This window comes from Engraulis encrasicolus, chromosome 19, assembly GCF_034702125.1.
Source record: "Engraulis encrasicolus isolate BLACKSEA-1 chromosome 19, IST_EnEncr_1.0, whole genome shotgun sequence".
Taxonomy (NCBI): domain Eukaryota; kingdom Metazoa; phylum Chordata; class Actinopteri; order Clupeiformes; family Engraulidae; genus Engraulis; species Engraulis encrasicolus.
The window spans coordinates 1,809,918-1,833,787 of NC_085875.1; the positions used below are offsets into that span (position 1 = coordinate 1,809,918).

General features: G+C 43.2%; 2 protein-coding genes across 2 annotated transcripts in view; both read right to left on the bottom strand.

The window, feature by feature from the left end:
• The window catches only part of msh4 (mutS homolog 4), a 37,089-nt gene that overhangs the window by 6,378 nt on the left and 6,841 nt on the right, over nucleotides 1–23,870 (bottom strand). The window contains exons 8-16 of the mRNA XM_063183994.1: nucleotides 16,408–16,475; nucleotides 14,421–14,495; nucleotides 13,377–13,441; nucleotides 12,031–12,200; nucleotides 8,633–8,769; nucleotides 4,871–4,974; nucleotides 4,353–4,477; nucleotides 1,332–1,532; nucleotides 1–75 (exon numbers count right to left, since the gene is read on the bottom strand). The exon at nucleotides 1–75 is cut by the window's left edge and continues 44 nt beyond it. Coding sequence (XP_063040064.1) covers nucleotides 1–75; nucleotides 1,332–1,532; nucleotides 4,353–4,477; nucleotides 4,871–4,974; nucleotides 8,633–8,769; nucleotides 12,031–12,200; nucleotides 13,377–13,441; nucleotides 14,421–14,495; nucleotides 16,408–16,475 — 1,020 coding nt within the window. The remainder of the gene's footprint in view (nucleotides 76–1,331; nucleotides 1,533–4,352; nucleotides 4,478–4,870; nucleotides 4,975–8,632; nucleotides 8,770–12,030; nucleotides 12,201–13,376; nucleotides 13,442–14,420; nucleotides 14,496–16,407; nucleotides 16,476–23,870) is intronic.
• LOC134435106 (uncharacterized) lies at nucleotides 18,274–23,868 on the bottom strand. Its single transcript, XM_063183938.1, has 2 exons — nucleotides 23,214–23,868; nucleotides 18,274–22,848 (listed from the first exon to the last, which is right to left on the bottom strand). Exon 2 carries the CDS (start codon nucleotides 22,840–22,842, stop codon nucleotides 18,274–18,276), a length of 4,569 nt encoding a protein of 1,522 aa, XP_063040008.1. The 5' UTR covers nucleotides 22,843–22,848; nucleotides 23,214–23,868.

Consider the following 23,870-nt stretch of genomic DNA (forward strand, 5'->3'; position numbering starts at 1 on the left):
CGTCGTCCACGCCGATCCTGGTGAAGATTTGATCCGCAATGCGGAAGGACGCGTACTCAGCAGGCACAAATGAACCTGCAACACACAATATAAATAAGACTGCAATACACAACACACATGAGCCTGCAATACACAACACAAACGTATAATATTGAATGTAAATAGACAACACAAATGAGCCTGCAATAGACAACACAAATACACAGACAACACAAATGTATAATATCGAATGTACAGTACATAGATGTAACGGAGGCCATCTAGCACAGTGTGGCGTGGAATGTCAGAAAACTTCCCTCCCGAAGCCTCATACAGTATCGGACTGCTCCTTTGGCTCAGCGGTATCGTGCTGTGCCTGTGACTCCCATACTCAAGCTGGAGCGCTGACTAGGACGTGGCGAGTTCGAGGCCCATGGCAGACTGCTAGCTGGGCCATGATTTGTGTTAGTGCCACCTGCTTGAGGTACGTAGGTGGACTTGCCGCTCACCAGAGCGCTTCAGGATAAAGAGTACAAGTGGTGTGGATTGGCACTGCCCTCACGATCCGATTCGATCACGATTCGGGAGGTAGCGATTCGATCCGATCCGATCCAATTCTACAATGCATTGCAATGCATTACATTTCTACTGAAAGCAAAGCAAACGTTTAATCACTCATGATGAGGCAATACAAGTAGTCAGATACTGAGCAACAATTTATTGGCTGTTTTCTGTATCAGTCTGTATCAGTCTGTATCATTCTTGCAATGCTTTGAAGTGCTTTTAATATATCCATAAAATATCCATGGAAGTAATTGAAACTTAAAAAAATTGCCGGATCGATTCTGGAACTTGCCGCATTGAATTGGATCGTCCATGCCCTGCATTGGATTGCATCGCCGAATCGATCATTGTTGACACCACTAAAGAGTACATCACCTTAATAAAAGACAAAAACAAACACAGCCCAGCCCTGCCCAGTGCACTCCCTCACCGATCTGGGCCATGATCTGGCAGAGCGCCACCTGCTTGAGGTAGGTGGACTTGCCGCTCACCAGAGCGCTTCAGCATAAAGAGTACATCACCTTAATAAAAGACAAAAACAAACACAGCCCAGCCCAGTCCACTTAGGGCAAATCCCATTTGTATTTTTCTACCCCTACCCCTACCCCTACACCTTACTCCTCCAAACGGAGTATGCCTGTCCCAACCCCTCCTTTTTTAGGGCTACAAAGCCTTGCCCCTACACCTCTGCCTTAACAACTATTGGGATACCCCTACCCCTACACAAAACAGAGGGTGAGGGGTAAGGCGTAGGGCCAAGGGATGAATTGAGATTGGGCCTAACTCACCGATCTGGACCATGATCTGGCAGAGCGCCACCTGCTTGAGGTAGGTGGACTTGCCGCTCATGTTGGGCCCGGTGAGGATGATGAAGTTGCTGCCGTCGGAGATGTAGGTGTTGTTGGACACCGGCTGCTCCCCCGACATGCTCTCCAGGATCGGGTGGCGGCCATTTTTAATCGCCAACGTGTCCGTAAACTCGGGACGCACTGGTGGGGGGACAGACAGACAGAGGTGGTTTGATTATTCATGTAATAAATAGCTGGTAATAACACAAAAATGAATAGCTGCTCGCCCATCACGCACTCCAGGATGGGGTGGCAGCCATTTTTAATCGCCAATGTGTCCGTAAACTTGGGACGCACTGGTGGTGGGACAGACAGAGCAATGGTAAACGGTAAATGGACTGCATTTATGTAGCGCTTTTCTACTCCTTCGAGCACTCAAAGCGATTTTACATTTATGCCTCACATTCCCCCATTCACACTCACATTCACACACCGGTGGCCGTGGCTTCCACGCAGGGTACACAGTAAATTTCCCAGTGTTAATTTTGCAGTATATAGTAGCAGTATACACACGACACGTGTGTTTTATTAAGGAATTGCAGCCAGAACGCTCATGTAGTAAAAAAAATAATATTCCAGGCGACAAGCAACTCAATTGGTAAGCACTGCAGATTTTTAATAACGGTACCGGAGAGATAAAATGTCAGGAAACATACAGAAGTCTCAACATCACATCTCTGAAAAGTTACAGAACCTCTTCCCCTATATACAGCTCTGTCCCCCCCCAGGAAGTCCTATGTTCTGTATTTCTTCTCGTAGTACCTGAGGAAGGTGTCAGTAACAAAAGGGGACTTGTTTGCCTTCTTCCCGCCATTTGCTAATTTGTCACCTTTCCCCAGCCCAAATTACCCCCTGATCTCATGGGAATCAGGATGTCTGCAATTTTATTTGTTTATAGTAGCAGTATACACACGACACGTGTGTTTTATTAAGGAATTGCAGCCAGAACGCTCACATCATAAGACAGCATAATAATACATCAACATGAGATAACATTTAATCATTACTTTATAATTACTGTCATTCCTGTGAATGGCAGCTACTGCTCCAGTAATTATGGCTCTGTATAATATAAAATTAAGATTAAGATTCTTTTTTTCGACTTAGAAACAGAAAATCACTGCAAAGCTGTGCCAAATTTGCTCAACCGTGCTGACTGTGCGAGAATGAAAATGGCATGTCAATGACATTTGCCCTCAAAGCAGAACAAAATCAAAAGGTAACCAAGCAAGTTATGCCAGGCCTGTCATATTAGGAATGACTTTTGACTTGGCTTGACAGTTTGCCATTTACACCTGAAAAAACAAAAACAACCCACACAGAAACAGGTTTCGTTGGATTCAAATGCAGTTGTGCGTTACTAATTGTCACTCAATATGCACCAAATGCCACCCTTGCATATATACATATTGGTACAGAGGCCAAAGAACAATCATATACACAAGTTCACCAATATTTTATCCAAAATCATATTAAGATTTAGGTAGGACATAGACATAGGTAAGTAACTTAACATACCATACGCATACGTGTACTTATTGATGGTGCAGGCATAGGTAAGTAACTTGACATACCATACTTATTGACACATATACCATACTTATTGATGGTAACTTCACATGCCATACTTATTGACACATATACCATACTTATTGATGGTAACTTCACATGCCATACTTATTGACACATATACCATACTTATTGATGGTAACTTCACATGCCATACTTATTGACACATATACCATACTTATTGATGGTAACTTCACATGCCATACTTATTGACACATATACCATACTTATTGATGGTAACTTCACATGCCATACTTATTGACACATATACCATACTTATTGATGGTAACTTCACATGCCATACTTATTGATGGTAACTTGACATACCATACTTATTGACACATATACCATACTTATTGATGGTAACTTGACATACCATACTTATTGACACATATACCATACTTATTGATGGTAACTTCACATGCCATACTTATTGACACATATACCATACTTATTGATGGTAACTTCACATGCCATACTTATTGACACATATACCATACTTATTGATGGTAACTTGACATACCATACTTATTGACACATATACCATACTTATTGATGGTAACTTCACATGCCATACTTATTGATGGTAACTTGACATACCATACTTATTGATGGTAACTTGACATACCATACTTATTGATGGTAACTTGACATACCATACTTATTGATGGTGCAGGCATTGGTAAGTAACTTGACATACCATACTTATTGATGGTAACTTCACATGCCATACTTATTGATGGTAACTTGACATACCATACTTATTGATGATAACTTCACATGCCATACTTATTGACGGTGCAGACATGGGGGCCGCTAGGGGGGAAAAGTGGTACAGATTCTAAGGGCCCAAGCACTGATGAGGGCCCTTAAGGGAGCCCAAGCACTGAGAGGGGCCCTTAAGGGGGCTCAAAATTCAAATCTTTCATGGGGCCCAGCATTTCTGGCAGCACCCCTGGGTGCAGACATAGGTAAGTGACTTACATACCATACTTATTGATGGTGCAGGCGTTCGTAAATAACTTAACACACCATACTTATTGATGGTAACTTGTCATACCATACTAATTGATGGTAACTTGACATACCATACTTATTGATGGTGCAGGCGTAGGTAAATAACTTGACATGCCATACTTATTGACTGTAACTTGACATACCATACTTATTGATGGTGCAGGCGTTGGTGAGTAACTTGACATGCCATACTTGTTGATGGTGCAGGCGTTGGTGAGTAACTTGACATACCATACTTATTGACGGTAACTTGACATACCATACTTATTGATGGTACAGGCGTTGGTGAGTAACTTGACATACCATACTTATTGATGGTGCAGGCATTGGTAAGTAACTTGACATACCATACTTATTGATGGTAATTTGACATACCATACTTATTGATGGTGCAGGCGTTGGCGAGTGACAGCAGCATGTCCAGAATGGAGACTGCATCAGAGAGCTTGTAGAGACAGTGGATGTGATCATGCACCACCGTCAACAACTTGCTCACCACCCTGCAGGACAGACCAGAGAGCAGAGATAATAATATAATATAATATAATATAATATAATATAATATAATATAATATAATATAATATAATTAGAGGTGCACCGAAATGAAAATATGTGGCGAAAACCGAAACCGAATGATAATTAATCACTTGGCCGATTACCGAAACCGAAACCGAATATTACAATTCAGTCAAAAGTTATCAAAAGTTAGGTTTTTCACTTTTTTTAAAATATTGCTTAAATCTACGGTTTACAATAAATGTTTTGACATTACGTCATACCTGTTTACAAACTCTAAAGGGGTCTATAGATACTCACACGTAGGACATGTGGTAGATCTCCCAATAGACACTCACACGTAGGACATGTGGTATATTTCCCAATAGATACTCACACGTAGGACATGTGGTAGATCTCCCTGAGCGCCTCATCACAGCGGTCGTTCATCCTGATCAGGTCTGGAGTCGTGAAGCTGTAGCTGTTCTTGTACTTGCTCACCTGTGCAAACGAAAGTGCAAGCAAAAGTGTTTTTGGAAATAAGAGGACATTCAAAAATTCAGTTTGTTTGCATCATTGTCAGTTTGTATTACGTTATCTATTTTTTTTTTATTTATTTTTTTAAACATTGGTATCGGTTAATATCGGTTATCGGCCAAAACCGCAATATCAATATCGGATATCGGTATCGGACGAAATTTTTCACATCGTGCATCCCTTGTACATTTGTTGTTACCAGAATGGCAATGACCGAGTCGTAATGCATTACTAGGCCCTGTGTTATGTCATCATAGTAGAGTAGTACTATGGTAATTAACCTCTCAATGACTATTACAGCGTGCCTCAGATGGTACGGCGTGCATTATGGGGCTACAATCAAAGTATGACGTTCATAACTGTATGTCTGAAAGTTATATCAAATCTTCAAGTTTCTTTTGTTTCAGAAATGTAAACGGTTTTTTTTATATCTTTTACCAGGTCACACTTCAATATCCATGTGACCCTCTGATAAATACGGAAGTCTCACCGTTAAAACCAGTCAGTTAAGACATGCAAAACTTTTACATGTCTGTAAGTAAAGAAACTTGAAGATCTGCTACATTAAAATCATCGCTGTCCAGCAGACACCTTGTCTCTACACTATTTTTTTTTCCACATTTTATATTTTTTCTTCATTCACCATAAAATATAAATCAGTACTACTGGTCAGTCTCTGAGTATTTGTGTATGATAAATTATTTAATATCAAACTTAAAATTAATTATAAAAATTAAATATAATTAAAATTAATATAAATTATAATTTATTTAGAAAATAGTGCTTTATAAACCAAGAAAAGTGGAGATACAAGTTTCCAGCCTGACAGCAATCATGTGTAAATATTGAATTAATGAAATGTCTAATTAGACGACAGTAATATGGGTGCTTTCTTGCATGGTTACCACCAGACCTAATCTCAAGTGAGAGAAGGTCTGGAGACCTGCCTGATTGATGAAGGGTGTTTATTGTATTGGGCGTTACGAATGTCATTTGGCATGTGCAGCCCATAGCCAATCTTGTCAGTTGTATCTATTCAAATAAACTGCAGTCATCGTGTTTCCACACGTCCCTGCTCTCTGATTGGAGACCATGATCAGGAACCTTCCCTGAGGGAAAGATTCCACGCTGTCTTTCAGATCGGAACGACTGTGCAGGCTGGTTGTGCAAAATGAAGGCTTAATGTTGTATGTGAAAGAAGCGACATATCGGATGGACGTGGGATAAGGTAATATCTAATGGTGAGACAGCTGGTCTTATGATTGGACGGTGCCAGATACCAAAACTAAGAATGTGGGTGCTTCAGTGCCCTCCTGCCTGACTGAAATACCCTGAAATGGCAGGCATCCAACCCCACTGGCTCCAGGGACTGGAACCTTAAAGTGATACTGTCCCACTTTTGGAAATAAGCTTATTTTACACCTCCCCCAGAGTTAGATAATAGGGTTTTACCATTCTCCTATACTTTCAACCGCTCTCTGTGTATGGCAGTGCAAATTTTACCTCCAAGCTAGCAGTTAACATTGAGTCCTATGAGACCAGTTAGCCGCCAGCTGGTCTCATAGGACTCAATGTTAACTGCTAGCATGGAGGTAAAATTTGTACTGCCATACTCAGAGAAAAGTACAGGAGAAAGGTGAAGCTCAACTATTTAACTCAAGGGGAGTTTTAATATGAGCTTATTTCCAAAAATGGGACAGTATCACTTTAATATCTCTACTTACTTATGATTAAAAATCCAGCCAAGTGCAATGTAATGTAATGTAACAACAATGTAATAAAGTTGTAAAGACAGTATCTATAGTTGTATCTATCCATATAATATCAATCATCTAAGTTTAGTTTAGTTTAGTTTATTAGGATCCCCATTAGCTGGGCGCAAACCCAGCTATTCTTCCTGGGGTCCAAAAAAAATGGCGCTCACTGTCATCGGAAATACATGCACAGCATGCTCAGCAAATTGTTTTCTATTACTAGCCCCCAAATGTCATCAGGTCAGCAGAGACTGATGAATGAATGTTGGAAAGTGAGTAGTCTGACCTTGACAAACTTCATTGCTTAGTTGCTGATGATGATTAAGTTCAACAAATGAGTGAATACTTCTATAAAGTATGATGATAAAATTGAATGAATGAATGAATGAATGAATGAATGAATGAAAGAATGAATGAATGAATGAAAGAATGAATGAATGAAGGCAGGATGAAAAGAAAGAAAGAATAAAGGAAGGAAGAAAGACCTTGATGAACTCTGCTGGCAGCTGTCCCCCTGGCAAGGACACGCCCTGAAACTTCATCGAGAGTTTTGTTGCAAAATTAAGTGAGCGCCATTTTTTCACAATTGCATTTTATTATTGGACATGACTGTTCAGACGTCCTATCGTGTGAATTCTTGCCTTTGGAATTCTTACCATTGAAATTCCCAAAATTTGTCAATTTTCCAAAAAGTTCCAAAATGGATGCATGTCATTTTGCAACGAAGCTTTTCCCTTCTACTTCACACAACTCTGGGGTGCATTTCCGGAATCCATAGTTGCTAACTACATTAGCTACTTTCTTGTTTACAATGTAATTTCCCATTGCCAACTACCCAAGTTGCTAACTGGCTAGCACTATGCTTTCGAGAAATGCACCCCTGGCAAGTGGCGAATGCATTTGACCTGTGGTCTGTATTTATTTATTCATTTATTAACTTATATGTCTAGATATTTATTGTGTTGTACTGTATGTGTCTGTTATTGTAGGCCTATATGTTTTTATGTCATTCTGCTGTGCTGTAACACAAAATACCTTTTTTTAAGGACATTAAAGCTTTCAAGTCAAGTCAAGTCAAGTGTCTGACCTTGATGAACTCTCGCCTCACATCACAGACGTTTCGGGCTTACACCCTTCTTCCGTGTGAAATGGCGATTCACACTGAAGAAGGGTGTAGAGTAGAGTAGAGTAGAGTAGAGTACTTTTATTGATCCCGAAGGAAATTAAGGTGTCTGTCAGCTTACATAAATACACAAATCCAAACATACACAAAGAACTTATACACATAAATGCACATTACAGTATAGTTTTGAAAAAAGTCCAAGTAAAAGGACAAAACAGACGTAGACAAAGACAAACACAGGAGCTGATCAGACTTGCTGCCGCACTCGTCGGCGCCCAGGAATGCAATGTCAGCCCGAAACGTCTGTGATGTGAGGCGATTAAAATGAAAAAAGAAATCTGATGAGTGCTTCTTTATTCACTTACATTTGAGATTTGAGTTCATTCATTGACGAAGCACCCAGTGCACCCAGTGTTAAGTATAAGAAGACAAGGTGTTGAGCGCACTTCTACTTTGTTGTTTACAATGCAATTTCCCATTGGCAATTACCCAAGTTGCTAACTGGCTAGCACAGACTATGCTTTCGAGAAATGCACGCCATGCCAAGTAAAGTGTCTGACCTTGATGAACTCGGCTGGCAGCTGTCCCCCGGGCAGAGACACGCCTTGAAACTTCATCAAGAGTTTTGTTGCAAAATGAAGTGAGCGCCATTTTTTTACGTTTGTATTTTGCACATGACTGGTCACAAATTGCCTTTTTTTAAGGACATTAAAGCTTTCAAGTCAAGTCAAGTAAAGTGTCTGACCTTGATGAACTCTGCTGGCAGCTGTCCCCCTGGCAGAGACACGCCCTGAAACTTCATCTGGATGTAGAAGCCCCTGGCGCTGCTGAAACTGGTCCGCAGGGGGAGGCCGTGCTTCTCAGCCAACTGGTTCACCAGCTCTGGGGGATCAGCACAGTATACAGGTCAATAATCTTGTACGACATGATACGATATAGGGATGCAAACGATTAATCGATGAATCGACTTTAATCTATCAATGTAGAAGCCTCTGGCGCTGCTGAAGCTGGTCCGCAGGGGGAGGCCGTGCTTCTCAGCCAACTGGTTCACCAGCTCTGGGGGATCAGCACAGTATACAGGCCAATAATCTTGTGTTAGGGATGCAAATTATCGATTAATTCATTAATCATTAGTTGATAGCCTTATCGATCGACTTACGATTAATTGATAAGCAGCGTTTTCCCCCCCGAAATCTCAATGTTTCTCGAAAAAAAACCTACTAAATATAAACATTTTAATTAAAAATGTAGATAAAAAACCACATTTATATTAATTTATTTAATCCAAAGGTGATTAAATATACCCACTATTCACATCCCTCTTCACATGCCCATTTCACCTGGGTCTCTTGTCAGTTGAATTGGCGATTAATTGCGATTAATGGTTTGTTAATCGATTAACGCATTGATCGATTAAAGACGATTAATCGATTAATCGTTTGCATCCCTAATCTTGTATACACCACTTTAACAAACTACTATAACCTTGATATTTATATACCATATATACAACTATTGACCGTGCTTCTCAGCCAACTGGTTCACCAGCTCTGGGGGATCAGCACAGTATACAGGCCAATAATCTTGTACACCACTACTATAACCTTGATATTTATATACCATATATACAACTATTGACCGTGCTTCTCAGCCAACTGGTTCACCAGCTCTGGGGAGGGGAGTGGGGATCAGCACAGTATACAGGTCAATGATGTTGTACGACATGATACGATATAGGGATGCAAACGATTAATCGATGAATCGACTTTAATCGATCAATGCATTAATCGATTAAAAAACATTAATCACAATTAATCGACAATTCAACTGACAAGAGACCCAGGTGAAATGGGCATGTGAAGAGTGTGAAGAGGGGTGTGAAAAGTGGGAATATTTAAATCACTTTGGATTAAGAATTGAAATAGAATTCATTTAAATGTGGTATTTTATCTAAATTTTTAATTAAAATTAAGATTTAGTAGGTTTTTTTTAAAGAAACATTTAGCTTTCGGGGGGAAAACGCAGCTTACCAGGGGCGGCGCCAAGGGGTTGCTTGCCGTTGCTATAGAAACCTCAACCAATTACTCAGAAACCCCAGAGCAACCCCTGATTTTTTTGTCAAACAATATTTTTGAACAATGCAATTTTCCGTAAATTGGTATTGAATATGTTCAACTAAACCTATGGCCGAATGACACCGCTACCCGTCACCATTCCGACCATTCCTGTCGTATAAATAATATGCATAGCTTTTCATTCGAGACCGTCTCTGGTGTTACAACCTCGACTTCACAAAACGCAAGACTGCAACCTGTAGTTCTATCTGGCCCCTAATGCACTCCGTAGCCTCGGTAAACAGATCTGTTTTCATTTTGTGTTGTGAATCACACAACGTGTCTTGATATAAGTTAATCTATTTCTGGTATGACCCGCCCTTAATAGAAGTATTATGAAATATAATAGTATCAACAATAATAGCAATTGTATTAATATTCCACATAGGTCTTCATTTTAGACCTAACGCGCAACTAATATGAATGTTTTGGAATGTACTGTGGCGACGGTAGGTCAGAGGTGTGCAATTCACCACTATTGACAGGACAGCTATTAGTTGGGGGACTGCTGATGACGGTCTGTTGATTGAGAGAACTATATGTTGTTTGTTCCACCTGGGGACCATTCTATCATTGCTGCTGAATTAAGCGGCGCTTAGGTGCAAAAGCCAAGTTTCAACTAACGGCAGCTTAAACTTCAGGCCGATGCCATTCCACCACTGAAGATCAGCTGTGCCTAGAGCTCTATGCTAGGTTCACTTCTTCCGTGCTCATCTAAGCATCTAAGGCGTTGCGCTCGTGCACGTTGTACAGGGGAAGTCCATAACAATGTCGAAAATGCGATCATATTGTAGACTCGGGTATGCCTTGTCAAAACAAGTCTTTAGTTATATCGCAGATGAGGTGCGAGCTTCTGTAGGTGAGCTGAGCAGTAACGCAACAGCACTCTGAATGAAAGTCCCGCATTCCTTTCCCACCTTGCGCAATGACAGATCATAATGCAATCATCAAAGAAAGAGCCGCCCCGTCCGAACTTCGAATGCAATCATTTCAATGTAAAAGATAGGACAGCGCACGTTGAACTGTCAAATGATATGATCACCGTGAATCACAGTGGTGCGAATAGTCTGTTGTTGTAACTGTAGTAGGCTACTGTAAACTTGCCTCGTATGGGACTGCAACCATCCCAACCCCCGTGCCAAAAATGTCTTCCCGGCAAATTATAGGTGTTTTGATCAAGGGTTTTTTTTTTTTTGACCAGCAACCTCCTGAATTCATACAGCAACTGCTAAGCAACTGCAACATTTTATTAATGCAATTATTTCTGGTGCCGCCACTGCCGCTTATCAATTAATCGTAAGTCGATCGATAAGGCGGCTATCAACTAATGATTAATGAATTCATAGATCATTTCCATCCCTAATATGATACGATACGATAGCACTTTATTGCCAGTTTGCACTGAAATTAATTTTGCATCCCTGAGCAATACTTGTTGAAGACAGATCATACACATAGCATCGCAAGACTAGGTATTGCTCCATGCTCCACATGCATAAACAATAACTGGTAAAAAGAGACAGAGGACAGAGTACAACACATTATACATGGGTTCTCAGTGTTTATCAACACGATGTTATGAGGAGGGACAAGACACTGGCAGCCAACCATATGAACTAATTTTTTGACCGACAGCGGTTTCCAACAATCAGAGATTGAGTTGTGCACAGCTAGGTTTTACACAGTCAGGTTATAAACAAAATTTAGAACCCATGTATACAGGTCAATTATGTTTTTTGGGCTCAGACGTCATGTGTTACAACAACGTTGTGATCATTGATATAACTTTGATATTAATATACCGTATAATATATTTTTTAGCTGTGCTGATAGTATCATGAGTCTGTGTATCATGACTTCTCGGTTTGATACGATATCTTTACAGCCCTAATAGATAGATAGACTGATAGACAGAGTGACAGACAGAGAGACAGAGAGACAGACAGACAGATCAATAGATCGATAGATACAGTATACAGACAGACAGACAGACAGACAGACAGACAACTATAGCCTTGTAGGTATGTACCTGCTATATCATCCACAATCTCGGTGTATGTTCTGCGTGCGATGTCCAGGAACTCGTTGATGTTGGGCCGCACGGCGTAGCACTTCTGTGTGCGCATGTTCAGGCTCCCGCTGATGTAGTTGATGTCATCACTAATGACCGTCTTGATCTGCTCCAGAATCAGGTCAAACCTGAGACAGAAGTAAATGATAAATGTCCGCAACACTGTTAATGCTCCCAGTTGTTTCATGGCACGACGTCTAGGACCTCAGTTCTTCTTTAAGTGTAACCCTGTTGTTGGGGTCAGGCAAAGCAAGGTTCGAACCTGCAACCTAAGCCACCAACGGCTCATCAAAGAGGAAGGAAGGTTTGAGCTTAAGTAATATAAGTACATTTGATACAACATTAACAATCAAAAAAGAAGTTTTATGTTTTGATGGTATACAAGTAAAATAAGCTTGATCTATTCCAGAGATCAAAGCTGATACCATCAAAGAGGAAAGAAGTTTTTGAAGGTAAGTAATATACTAAATACATTCAACAAAATAAAGTAAAGTAGTAAGTAAAAAATAATACTATGCTTTTAATAAGCTGTAGAATACCAATGCATCTTCTTTGTACTTAAAATGCCTTTATTTTAATTAATGAGGTCAAACCTGAGAGAGACCATCAAAGAGGAAAGCAGTTTAGTAGTTACCCTAGCAGGCCTGACCATTTTGAATACTTTGTCATTCAAATTCGCAATTCAAAATGGCCCGGCCTGTCAGGCTAGCATCAAACGCCCCGACTTTTGAAAACCCTGCTCTGCTTTTGCAGTATTGTTCCTTTGTGCATGAATGGCCATCCGGGTACTTTGCTCGTAAATGTGCGTTACGTCCCTTTAGGGATGAAAACAAACCGAATGTCTCATCAACTTACATGTTACATCGGCTTGTCTAAATGAACACAGTCCATGCTTCAGCCACAGTTGTTTGGCTCTATTATTTGAACAACAACAATTATTTGAGCAACACAACACGTTTTCGGCATGTTGCGCGTGAACAACGCTAGTCTACAGGTTGTCACCAATTGACTTGCATGGGTTGTTTTCCCCCACAAATGGGCGTAACGCACATGGAAAACGTCACGCCGTTCATGAGTATCACAACTCCTTCTTCCTCTCTCTCTGGCCCCCACCCCTCTCCCCCTCTTCCTATCTCTTTATCCCTCCCAATCATCCCCCTCTTCCTCTCTCTACACCACCGTCACCCCTTCTGGTCGGCGATGCGTATCCCAGGAGGCAGAGCATCACCCACAGTGGGATTTTGCAAAGTTTTATATTTTTGAGAGGCGTTTGATGCACCCTAATATGAAGCATGTGCCCTCACCTGCTGTCGTCCAGAAGAGAGGCGTAGGCTGACAGCAGAGCTGTTTTGCAGTTCTTTAGCACCACCTGTTAGCATAACAAAGTCACGCAGGTAGAGAATGCGCGCACATCAGTGGTACAAGTGCAACAAAGTAACTGAAATAAATGATAGAAGTCCGCAACACTGTTAATGCTCCCAGTGATTTATTTGCAGTACAAATAAATCACTGGGAGCATTAACAGTGTTGCGGACTTCTATCATTTATTTCAGCATAACAAAGTCACGCAGGTCATTATGGTAGTAGTGTGGATATGCACAGACAAGAGGTAAATAAAAGAACGCTTGACGTCTAGGCGTCAAAAATAAAAGTAAGAGTAACTTGATTGACTTTCAACAGTCTCAGACAGTGGTTGGTCAAAGGCAGAGGTGTAAAGAGTAAAGTGAACCGTAAATTCATGGTGTAATAATTACTACACTAGCACATGTGATACTTAGCTGTAACACAATGTTACTCCATTGTAACTAATGAATTAGATAGACTACACCACAAACTTGATCCCACCAGCCCTGACACAGGAAGTACACAGGTCTACTGTTTACTCATTGTCTGGCGGCAAACGCCAGACTAAGGTGCTGTTTCCACGTAGCAGGATATTTTTTTAGCAGGGTATTTTTTTCTCCTGTTCAGGTGTAAACACAACATGTGGATAAAAATAAATCCTCCATTGTAACAAATGCGTTTCAGCCCCCTAAACAGGATATTTTTATCTCCTGCTTTTTTTTCTCTCCTGGATTTGAAATATCTGCTAGTGGAAACGGAAGTCCAAAACCAATGCAAAACCAATGCAACCAGGAGAAAAAAATATCCAGCACCTAAATCACAAGTGTGATCTTAGTTCGAAAAGAACGCGCAAGGCGGCATGGGTACTCCCAGGCTAGTTTACTCAGGTACTGTAATTTACCTAAGTTGGAAGGGAACTGACATTCTTTTATATTCCTTCTACTTTGACTTTTGACACCTCTGTTGACGTCAGCTTGTGCTTTATTCCGCGTCTAGTGTATTACCTTCAGAGGAGGCACCAATTCCAGAGTGTGTTTCAGTTGAATCACATGCGTGATCTTGGCCTCCGCAACTGCCACCTAACATAACACAATGATTTAATTCAATGTGTGTGTGTGTGTCTGTGTGTGTGTGTGTGTGTGTGTGTGTGTGTGTGTGTGTGTGTGTGTGTGTGTGTGTGTGTGTGTGTGTGTCAACCACTATGCTGCCCTACAAAGCAAAAAGGCAGTAACTGCATTGCTGTTCAAAAAGAGTTACTATGACTTTAATGCCATATATATCAAATTCTAAAGTTAAATAAAATGATTTATCTGCTTAAATGTTGTAATATAAAGTAAAAAAACTGTCACATGTCAATAATCTCCCAAAAACCACTTATACTGGATTGCAGTATCATTTTAAAGTCAACTGACTCCGTTTTGAGCTGTGCGCAGTTACTGCCTTTTTGCTTTTTAGGGCAGTATGTCCCGTGGGTGTGCTTTGCATATCATGACAAAGAGTTTGGCTCTTTTAAGGTGCAATGTGTAATATTTTTCGTAGTTCATTTCCAGAATTCATGCTGCCCATTCACAAGTGTTGCCTTTTTAACAAATACTTACCACCACCATCAAATTCTAAGTATTCATTATGATTAAAATTGCACATTATATGAAAAGAGGGATCTTCTCCATGGTCCGCCATTTTAAATTTCCAGAAATAAGCTTGCATTTTTAGCTGCAAACCTTACTGTACTTTGGTCAAACTAGCAAATATTAGTTCATTATTTTGCAAATATTCATGAAAAGATCAAATGTGACAATAGGCTGCACAGTTTCAATGCAGAGCAGTGTTGCCAGATTGGGCGGTTTCCCGCCCAATACTCATGAACGGCCATCCGGTTACTTTGCTCTTAAATTTGTGTTACGCCCCTTTATGGGTGAAAACAAACCGAATGCTCATTGACTTATATGCTACCAGAGAAATTAGAACACAGGGAGAAGGTTCAGTCTCATTGGTTCCCATTGTAGCCAGTTAGCTTTGCATGCATACTGCAGTAACTATGGAGTGTCCACTAGTTGGCGAGCGTGTTTCAGTCCTTCATGTGGGAAAATGTATGGAATGGAAAGGGGAACCCATATGCTAAATACATTGCTACTGCGATTTCCAGTCACAAATATTATCAACAAAACATTCCTGGTAAGCACTATGACTGTTGTTACAATAGGCTGTATTGACAAATCGTTCAGGTGTGTAGTTTTACAGCAGGTTAGAAGATTTCAACCTGTACTCGCTAGCATCGCGCTAATGTTTATGGGTTTGGCCCCATAAAAGCTTAGTGACCCAGTATATAATAATCTAGTGGCGCAAAATAATCAAAACGCTACTCAAATGGGGTCTTATTATTTCTAGCTTCGAACTTAATATGAATATTTCAGGACAAAAAATTATTAAAAATCCCAAAAATTATAATGGTAGAAAACTCCATTGACACCCATTCATTTTGCACTGGCCCGTGGTTAGGGTTAGCCAGTTGTGGCTAGTAGCTAGTTCCGTCAGTGAACACCCCCTTTATGCTACATCGTCTAGCCTAAATGAACACATTCCATGCTTCAGCCACGGCTGTTTGGCTATATGATTTCAACAGCCGGCAACACAACACGTTTTCGGCATGTTGTGCGTGAACAATGCTTGTCTACAGGTCCGTATCTTTTGTTTATTAAACCCCATCATCACCAATTGACTTGCATGGGTTGTTTTCCCCCACAAATGGGCGTAACGCACATGGAAAACGTCATGCCGTTCATGAGTATTGGGCAGCTTAAGACAGCCGTATGCAGATAAAAATGGCATTTGGGCGTTTTTGTGTGTGCCAATTTATGGCCATAGAAATGAATAGAATTTAGTTCAAATTGGGCGGGATTCAGTGCTTCTTTTGAGCATTTTTTGGGCTTGAAATGGCCAGTCTCGTCTGGCAACCCTGCTACAGAGCGTCAGTGGAGCTAACTTGCTTACCGTCTCCTGTTTTGGGATCTGAATGAGGGAGGACAGCAGCTGGTCTATATCCAGGAAATGTGCGATGGCTGCAAAATACATAGCAAAACTGTATCACATTACATTACACGACTAGGTATGCAAACAATTAATCGATTTTAAAAAACATTAATCGCAATTAATCGACAATTCAACTGACAAGAGACCCAGTTGAAATGGGCATGAGAAGAGAGTGCGTCAAGAGGGGTGTGAATAGCGGGAATATTTAAATCACCCTTGGATTAAATAATTGAAATGGAATTCATTTAAATGTAGCATTTTCTCTCACTTTTTAATATACATTTTTAGATTTAGTAGGTTCTTTTTCGAGAAACATGGAGATTTCGGGGGGAAAACGCCGCTTATCAATTAATCTTAAGTCGATCGATAAGGCAATCAATTAACGATTAATGAATTAATCGATAATTTGCATCCCTATACATGACACTTACAGTAGCTGACGCTTTTATGCAAAGCGACTTACAGTTGTTACTTTTCAGGGTATTGGTTACAGTCCCTGGAGCAATGTGGGGTTAGGTGCCGTGCCTTGTTCAAGTGCACTTCAGCAATGGATGATGGAGGTGTAGGGAGATGTAAGATGAGAGTCGAACCAGCACAATTGAAAGACTAACAACTCACAAACCATTAGGCCATGGCTGCCTCATTACTCATTAGGTTAAAGGGCACTGTGTGAGATTTTTAGTTGTTTATTTCCAGAATTCATGCTGCCCATTCACTAATGTTGCCTTTTTCATGAATACTTACCACCACCATCAAATTCTAAGTTAAACACATCACTCTACACACCCATACCACTTTTTTCCCATTTGGTGCCGTTTGGAAGATATTGTGTCAGACGGTATCCACTCAACGGTAGCCGTAGGGGCAATATTACCAAGCCCTGTAATAGAGTGTGCCGAGCAGATGGAGTGGTCAGTCAGAATGATAGGCAAAACAAGGAATGTGCAAAAATAGCTTTTCTTTTATTTTCTTTAAGCCGGCAGTTTTAACAAACAGGACAAACAAAAACACTGATCAAAACACAAAACAAAAGTTTGGGACAAAGCCCACGAAAACTAGGCTACTCTTCTGTCCATAGTACTCACACAGAGCTCAAGACGTGTGTCTTCTCAGTGCAGCGGCCATCTCCCGAATGAGCCGAGCTGCGCGTATTTAAAAGACTCTCTCACAGTCGTGACACAATTAAAATCAATCAACGCATCTAGACAGATTTTAACAGCTCTAAACATTTTCCACACATGTATACAAATATCATAACAATGTGCTGACGTCAAATACTTTAATAAACACTTACGTAAGATTTTAAAACTACATTCTCTCCGGACTAATTATCATTTTCCCGCGCATCGCGGAGACGCAGTGAAAAGAGCTCCCAGACCTTCAGTCTGGTTTGGTCCTGCCCACGGAAGACAACGACAGGTAAGTATCAACAAACATTTGGGCTAACCATGATGTTAACTAAACTTCAGCATGAAAAGGATTCAGATGTTAAATTGTGCGCACAAAGAATCTTAACATTACTGTTGTTTACAATGAAAAGTTAATAAACGCTTGCGCTGTTTAAACCCTGTGTCGCGTCTTTGTTCTGACCCACGTGTAACAAACGTTTCTGGTTTACATATTTAAAAGGTGTAACAAATGAACCCGCACAAAATGTGCTTCTAAAGCCCCACAAAACCCACAGCAAACATATACAACATAGCTTGTATTTCGAGTGTCTTTGGAACTGTGGTTTTAGTCCTTGCACTTGGCAACATTGAAACCATAAGCGGGAGGAACCGCTCTTAAAGTGACAGACGCGTTGCGCTCTGTCACATTACCCCCCCCTCAAGAGTGGACGTCTTCCTCGTGCACTCGGGACAGGTAATCGCCCACAACATTCTCAGGGCCAGGACGGTACTTGATTGTGAACCGAAATGGCTGGAGTGACAAATACCACCTCGTCACTCTGGAATTTGTGTCCTTCATTTTGTCAAGCCACTGAAGGGCCCGATGGTCTGTTTCCAACACAAAGTCTTTGTCCATGAGGTAATACTTAAGCGAGTCTAAGGCCCACTTGATGGCGAGCCCCTCTTTTTCCACAGTGGAGTATCTTGACTCCCGTGGAAACAACTTTCTGCTCAAGTAGACCACCGGCCTTTGCTCCCCAGGTGGACCCTGGAGCAACACTGCCCCCAGCCCGGTGCCAGATGCATCCGTCTGCACCAGGAACGGCTGAGAGAAGTCAGGACTTTGCAGGATGGGATCTGTGGTCAGACAGGTGCGCAGGTCCTCAAAGGCCCGAGAACACTGCTCTGTCCAGACCACTCTGTTGGGAGCCGACTTCCGAGTCAGCTCGATCAGTGGAGCAGCCCTGGTGGAGAAGTGTGGGACGAAGCGCCGGTACCAACCCACCACCCCCAGGAAGGAGCGGACTTGACGCTTGGTGGTCGGCACCGGAGTCTCCAGGATGGCGCTGACCTTCCCCACCTGTGGCTTTACCAACCCCCCGCCGATGACGTGACCCAAGTACTGGACCTCCTTCTGAGCCACCGCACACTTTTGGGAGTTGACAGTCAGACCGGCCTCCTTCAGCCGCCTCAGCACCTCCTTCACATGAACCAGGTGTTCGTCGAAGGAGCGGCTATGAATGACGACATCATCCAAATATGCCGCCGAGTACGTCTCCGCCCCCTTCAACACCTGGTCCATGAGACGCTGAAAAGTTGCTGGCGCCCCCTGCAGTCCGAAGGGCATGTAGCAGAACTGATAAAATCCAAATGGAGTTTTAAAAGCAGTCAAATGTTTACAGTCATTGGACATGGGTACCTGCCAATAACCCTTACTGAGGTCAAGGGTGGTCAGGTACTTGGCACTGCCCAGTCTATCAATCAAGTCATCGATTCTAGGCATAGGGTATGGATCAAAAGAAGAGATTGCGTTTACCTTTCTAAAGTCCATACAGAAACGCAAGGACCCATCTTTCTTGGGTACAAGCACCACCGGACTCGACCACTCACTTGAAGACGGCTCGATGATGCCCATCTCCAGCATGCCGTCAATCTCCTCCCGGATCTTGGGAAGAAGCTGCGCCGGGATGCGGTAGCATGGAAGACGCACTGGACCAGGCGCCTTCAGCTTGATGTTGTGCTGCACCAGACTTGTCTTGCCAGGAGTGCCTTGGAACACCCCCTCTGGTACACCGGCTCTCAGCTGCTGCTGCTGGGTCTCGGAGAGGTGGCTCAGGTCGATGTTTCCAGCTCCCTCCCGCTGCACCGGGAAGTACTGCTCCTCTGCCTCTTCCTCCTCCTCCACCGCTTTAGCAAACAGGCAGTTGACCGGCTGCTCCTTCTCATGCCACTCCCGCAGCATGTTGATGTGGAAGATCTGTGAGGGTTTCTTCTTGTCTGGTGTGATGATCTCGTATGTAACTTTGCCCGTCTTCTGCTTGACGACGTATGGCCCCTGCCACTTTGCAAGGAGGCTGCTCTCTGAAGTGGGAAGCAGCACCAACACTTGCTGACCTGGCTGGAGGGACCGCTCTCTGGCCGATGCATCGTACCACTTTCGCTGCTTGGCCTGGGCAGACTTCATGTTCTCCTGCACCATCTCAGTCAGCCGCTGCATGTGGTCTTGCATCTTTAGGACGTAGGACAGTACGCTCATCTTCTTCGCTGGCTCCTCTCCCTCCCATGCCTCCTTCAGGACGTCGAGTGGACCTCTCACTTTGCGACCATACAGGAGTTCAAAAGGTGAGAAACCTGTCGATGATTGTGGCACTTCTCTGTAGGCAAATAAGAGGTAAGGCAGCCAGTCATCCCAGTCAGACCCTGACTCTGACACAAACTTGCGGAGCATACTCTTAAGGGTCTTGTTGAAGCGCTCAACAAGCCCGTCAGTCTGAGGGTGGTATGGCGTGGTTTTAATGCCCTTTATACCTAAGTATTTGTACACGTCTTTCATGAGGGTAGATGTGAAATTTGACCCCTGGTCTGTGAGCACCTCCCTCGGTATTCCCACCCGTGTGACCAACTGAAGGAATGCATTTGCTACCTGCCGTGCCTTAATGTTGCGCAAAGGGAATGCTTCCGGATACCTAGTAGCATAGTCAGCAATGACCAAGATGTATCTGTTGCCTTTGCGACTACGCTCTAGTGGGCCAACTATATCCATGGCAACTCTGCTGAATGGGACATCGATGATCGGCATAGGGACTAGTGGAACTCTAGCTCCCTTCCTGTTTGGGGCTGTCAGCTGACACTGCTCACACTTTTTACAGAAATTGATCACTTCAGCATACATGTTGGGCCAATAAAAGCGTTGCACAATTCTGTCCCAAGTTTTGTTTTGGCCTAAATGACCGGCCCATGCACTAGCATGACCAACTTCCATGACCGTTTCTCTCAGAGAATTTGGTAGCACCAGCTGTTCACCTTCCTCCCCATGTCTATACAAAATACCCGCCTTCAGCTTAAATTTGGGGCCAAGTGCATCCCCATTTTCATCAGCAACCAAGCCTGAATAACAGTTTTGCAGGGATTGGTCAGATCTTTGGGCCTGGATTATATCAGAGGGAATGGCAACATTCACCTCCCCATCCAGCTCAGGGTGTGGATCACTTTCAGTCAGTTTAGTGCCTTTAAATTTCTCTTTTCTTTTCTCACTTCTTGTCTTGCGTTTCACGTCAGGGTATGGTAACAAATTCCATGTGTTGTCTTTATCTTTCTTTTGTGAACGTGTCATTACCATGTTACAACTATGGCCATCAGCTAGTGCCACCAGATCCGGGATATCTCTGCCCAAAACTACTGGGTATGGAAGTTTGTCTGCCACTGCCACAGTAACCAGGTATAAAACATTATCCACCTCTAGGTAAACTTCAGCAGTCGGGTACGACCGTTCGTCACCGTGAACACAACGGATAAGCAACTTCCTTTCTTTGGGTGCACTGTGTTGGGATACTAGGTCGGAACGTACAATGGTTTGGCTGCTGCCAGTATCAATCAGGGCCTGCACCTGCTTCCCATCCACCCGCACTACTGTCATGGCCTCCCCCTCCTCTAGTGTGGCTTCCCCCCCACTAGTACTAGGGACAACGGATACAGCAGATACTTTGGGTTTTCTGTGGGGACACTTGGATTTTATATGCCCTACCTCACCACAGTAAAAACATTTGACATCAGCGCTAACAGGTCTAGGGCTTTTAACAGTGGAACCACCATGCCAACCACCCTCAGACTTACCGGGCCGCCCAGCTGTGTCGTCTCTTCCCCCGGCCATCTGGTGTGGTCTTGCGCCGCGCCGTGCCGCCATGAAGGACTCCGCGAGCACCACCGCCTCCTTCGCCGTCTTGGGGTTGTGTTCTTTGATCCACAGCCGGACGTCGCTGTTCACCATTCTCAGGAACTGCTCTAGGACGAGCATGTCGTTGATTTCCTCTTTGGTGTGGGTCTGTGGCTGTGTCCACTTCTCATACAGCTCGCGCAGTCTGGTGAAGAGCTCTTTGGGTGACTCACCAGGTAACATCTGCGTCGACCGGAATCGCTGCCTGTATGTCTCTGGGTTGATTTCATATTTTTCAAGGATAACTGCCTTGACCTTGTCGTAGTCCATTGAGTCTGTGAAGTCCATGGCAATGTATGCCGCTCTTGCTTTGCCGGTAAGTAGTGGGACTAGATGCAGTGCCCATTGTGTTTTGGGACACCAACTAGCCGTAGCAATGCGTTCGAAAGTTGTAAGAAAATGTTCAATGTCCTCATCATCCGAGTATTTTTGCATTTTCGGCCCTTTCCAGCCTGTGACTTGGACCCCCGTCGCCGCTGGACCTGGAACCGCCCCCGCGCCTGGGACCGCTGCCGTCACCGCCGCCGCTTGGACCCCCATCGCTGCTGGAACTGGAACCGCCAACGCACCAGGGCCTGCTGCCGTCACCGCCGCCGCTTGGACCCCCATCGCCGCTGGAACTGGAACCGCCAACGCACCTGGGCCTGCTGCCGACACCGCCGCCGCTTGGACCCCCATCGCTGCTGAACCCGAAACTGCTACTGGGCCTGCAGTCATCGTCGCCGCCGCTGCACCTGAGATTGCTGCTGCTTGCCGCACTGGAGGGCCTGGACCTGCCGCTGCTGGCATGGTCTCTTCTCCTTGGTCTTCTGATGCCCACCTCTGTAGCTCTGCCTGTGCTCCCATCTGTGTGACGTGTGATGGACTGACCGCTGTCGACACTGGTGCTGACCTTGAGACGTCATGTTGCTCTGCCCTCAGTCTGGACCTTCCCCGGCCCCGGCCGAGCTCCCATCTCTCCTGCCGCACTTCATCCTGGAGCATGCTGAATTGGTGCACGATACCTCTCCAGCGTTGCTCTTGCCGTGCTTGGTCTTCCAATGCCCGCTCCTCTTGCTTCTGCTGCGCCACCATGAATGCCTGGAACATTGACTGCAGTTCCTGCACAGAGCCTTCCAGATTTTGCTGAGGTGCATCGTCTTTCTCCTCAGCTGCTTCAGCTTGCGCCTTTCTTCTAGTTCCCATTATTTGCTATCATTAAGACTGACCTGCGCACACTAGTAGTTTTCGCTGCCACCAAATGTAATAGAGTGTGCCGAGCAGATGGAGTGGTCAGTCAGAATGATAGGCAAAACAAGGAATGTGCAAAAATAGCTTTTCTTTTATTTTCTTTAAGCCGGCAGTTTTAACAAACAGGACAAACAAAAACACTGATCAAAACACAAAACAAAAGTTTGGGACAAAGCCCACGAAAACTAGGCTACTCTTCTGTCCATAGTACTCACACAGAGCTCAAGACGTGTGTCTTCTCAGTGCAGCGGCCATCTCCCGAATGAGCCGAGCTGCGCGTATTTAAAAGACTCTCTCACAGTCGTGACACAATTAAAATCAATCAACGCATCTAGACAGATTTTAACAGCTCTAAACATTTTCCACACATGTATACAAATATCATAACAATGTGCTGACGTCAAATACTTTAATAAACACTTACGTAAGATTTTAAAACTACATTCTCTCCGGACTAATTATCATTTTCCCGCGCATCGCGGAGACGCAGTGAAAAGAGCTCCCAGACCTTCAGTCTGGTTTGGTCCTGCCCACGGAAGACAACGACAGGTAAGTATCAACAAACATTTGGGCTAACCATGATGTTAACTAAACTTCAGCATGAAAAGGATTCAGATGTTAAATTGTGCGCACAAAGAATCTTAACATTACTGTTGTTTACAATGAAAAGTTAATAAACGCTTGCGCTGTTTAAACCCTGTGTCGCGTCTTTGTTCTGACCCACGTGTAACAAACGTTTCTGGTTTACATATTTAAAAGGTGTAACAAATGAACCCGCACAAAATGTGCTTCTAAAGCCCCACAAAACCCACAGCAAACATATACAACATAGCTTGTATTTCGAGTGTCTTTGGAACTGTGGTTTTAGTCCT

Coding starts and splice junctions, on each gene's coding strand:
- LOC134435106 (XM_063183938.1), bottom strand. CDS start 22,842: ATGGTGGCGCAGCAGAAGCAAGAGGAGCGGGCATTGGAAGACCAAGCA.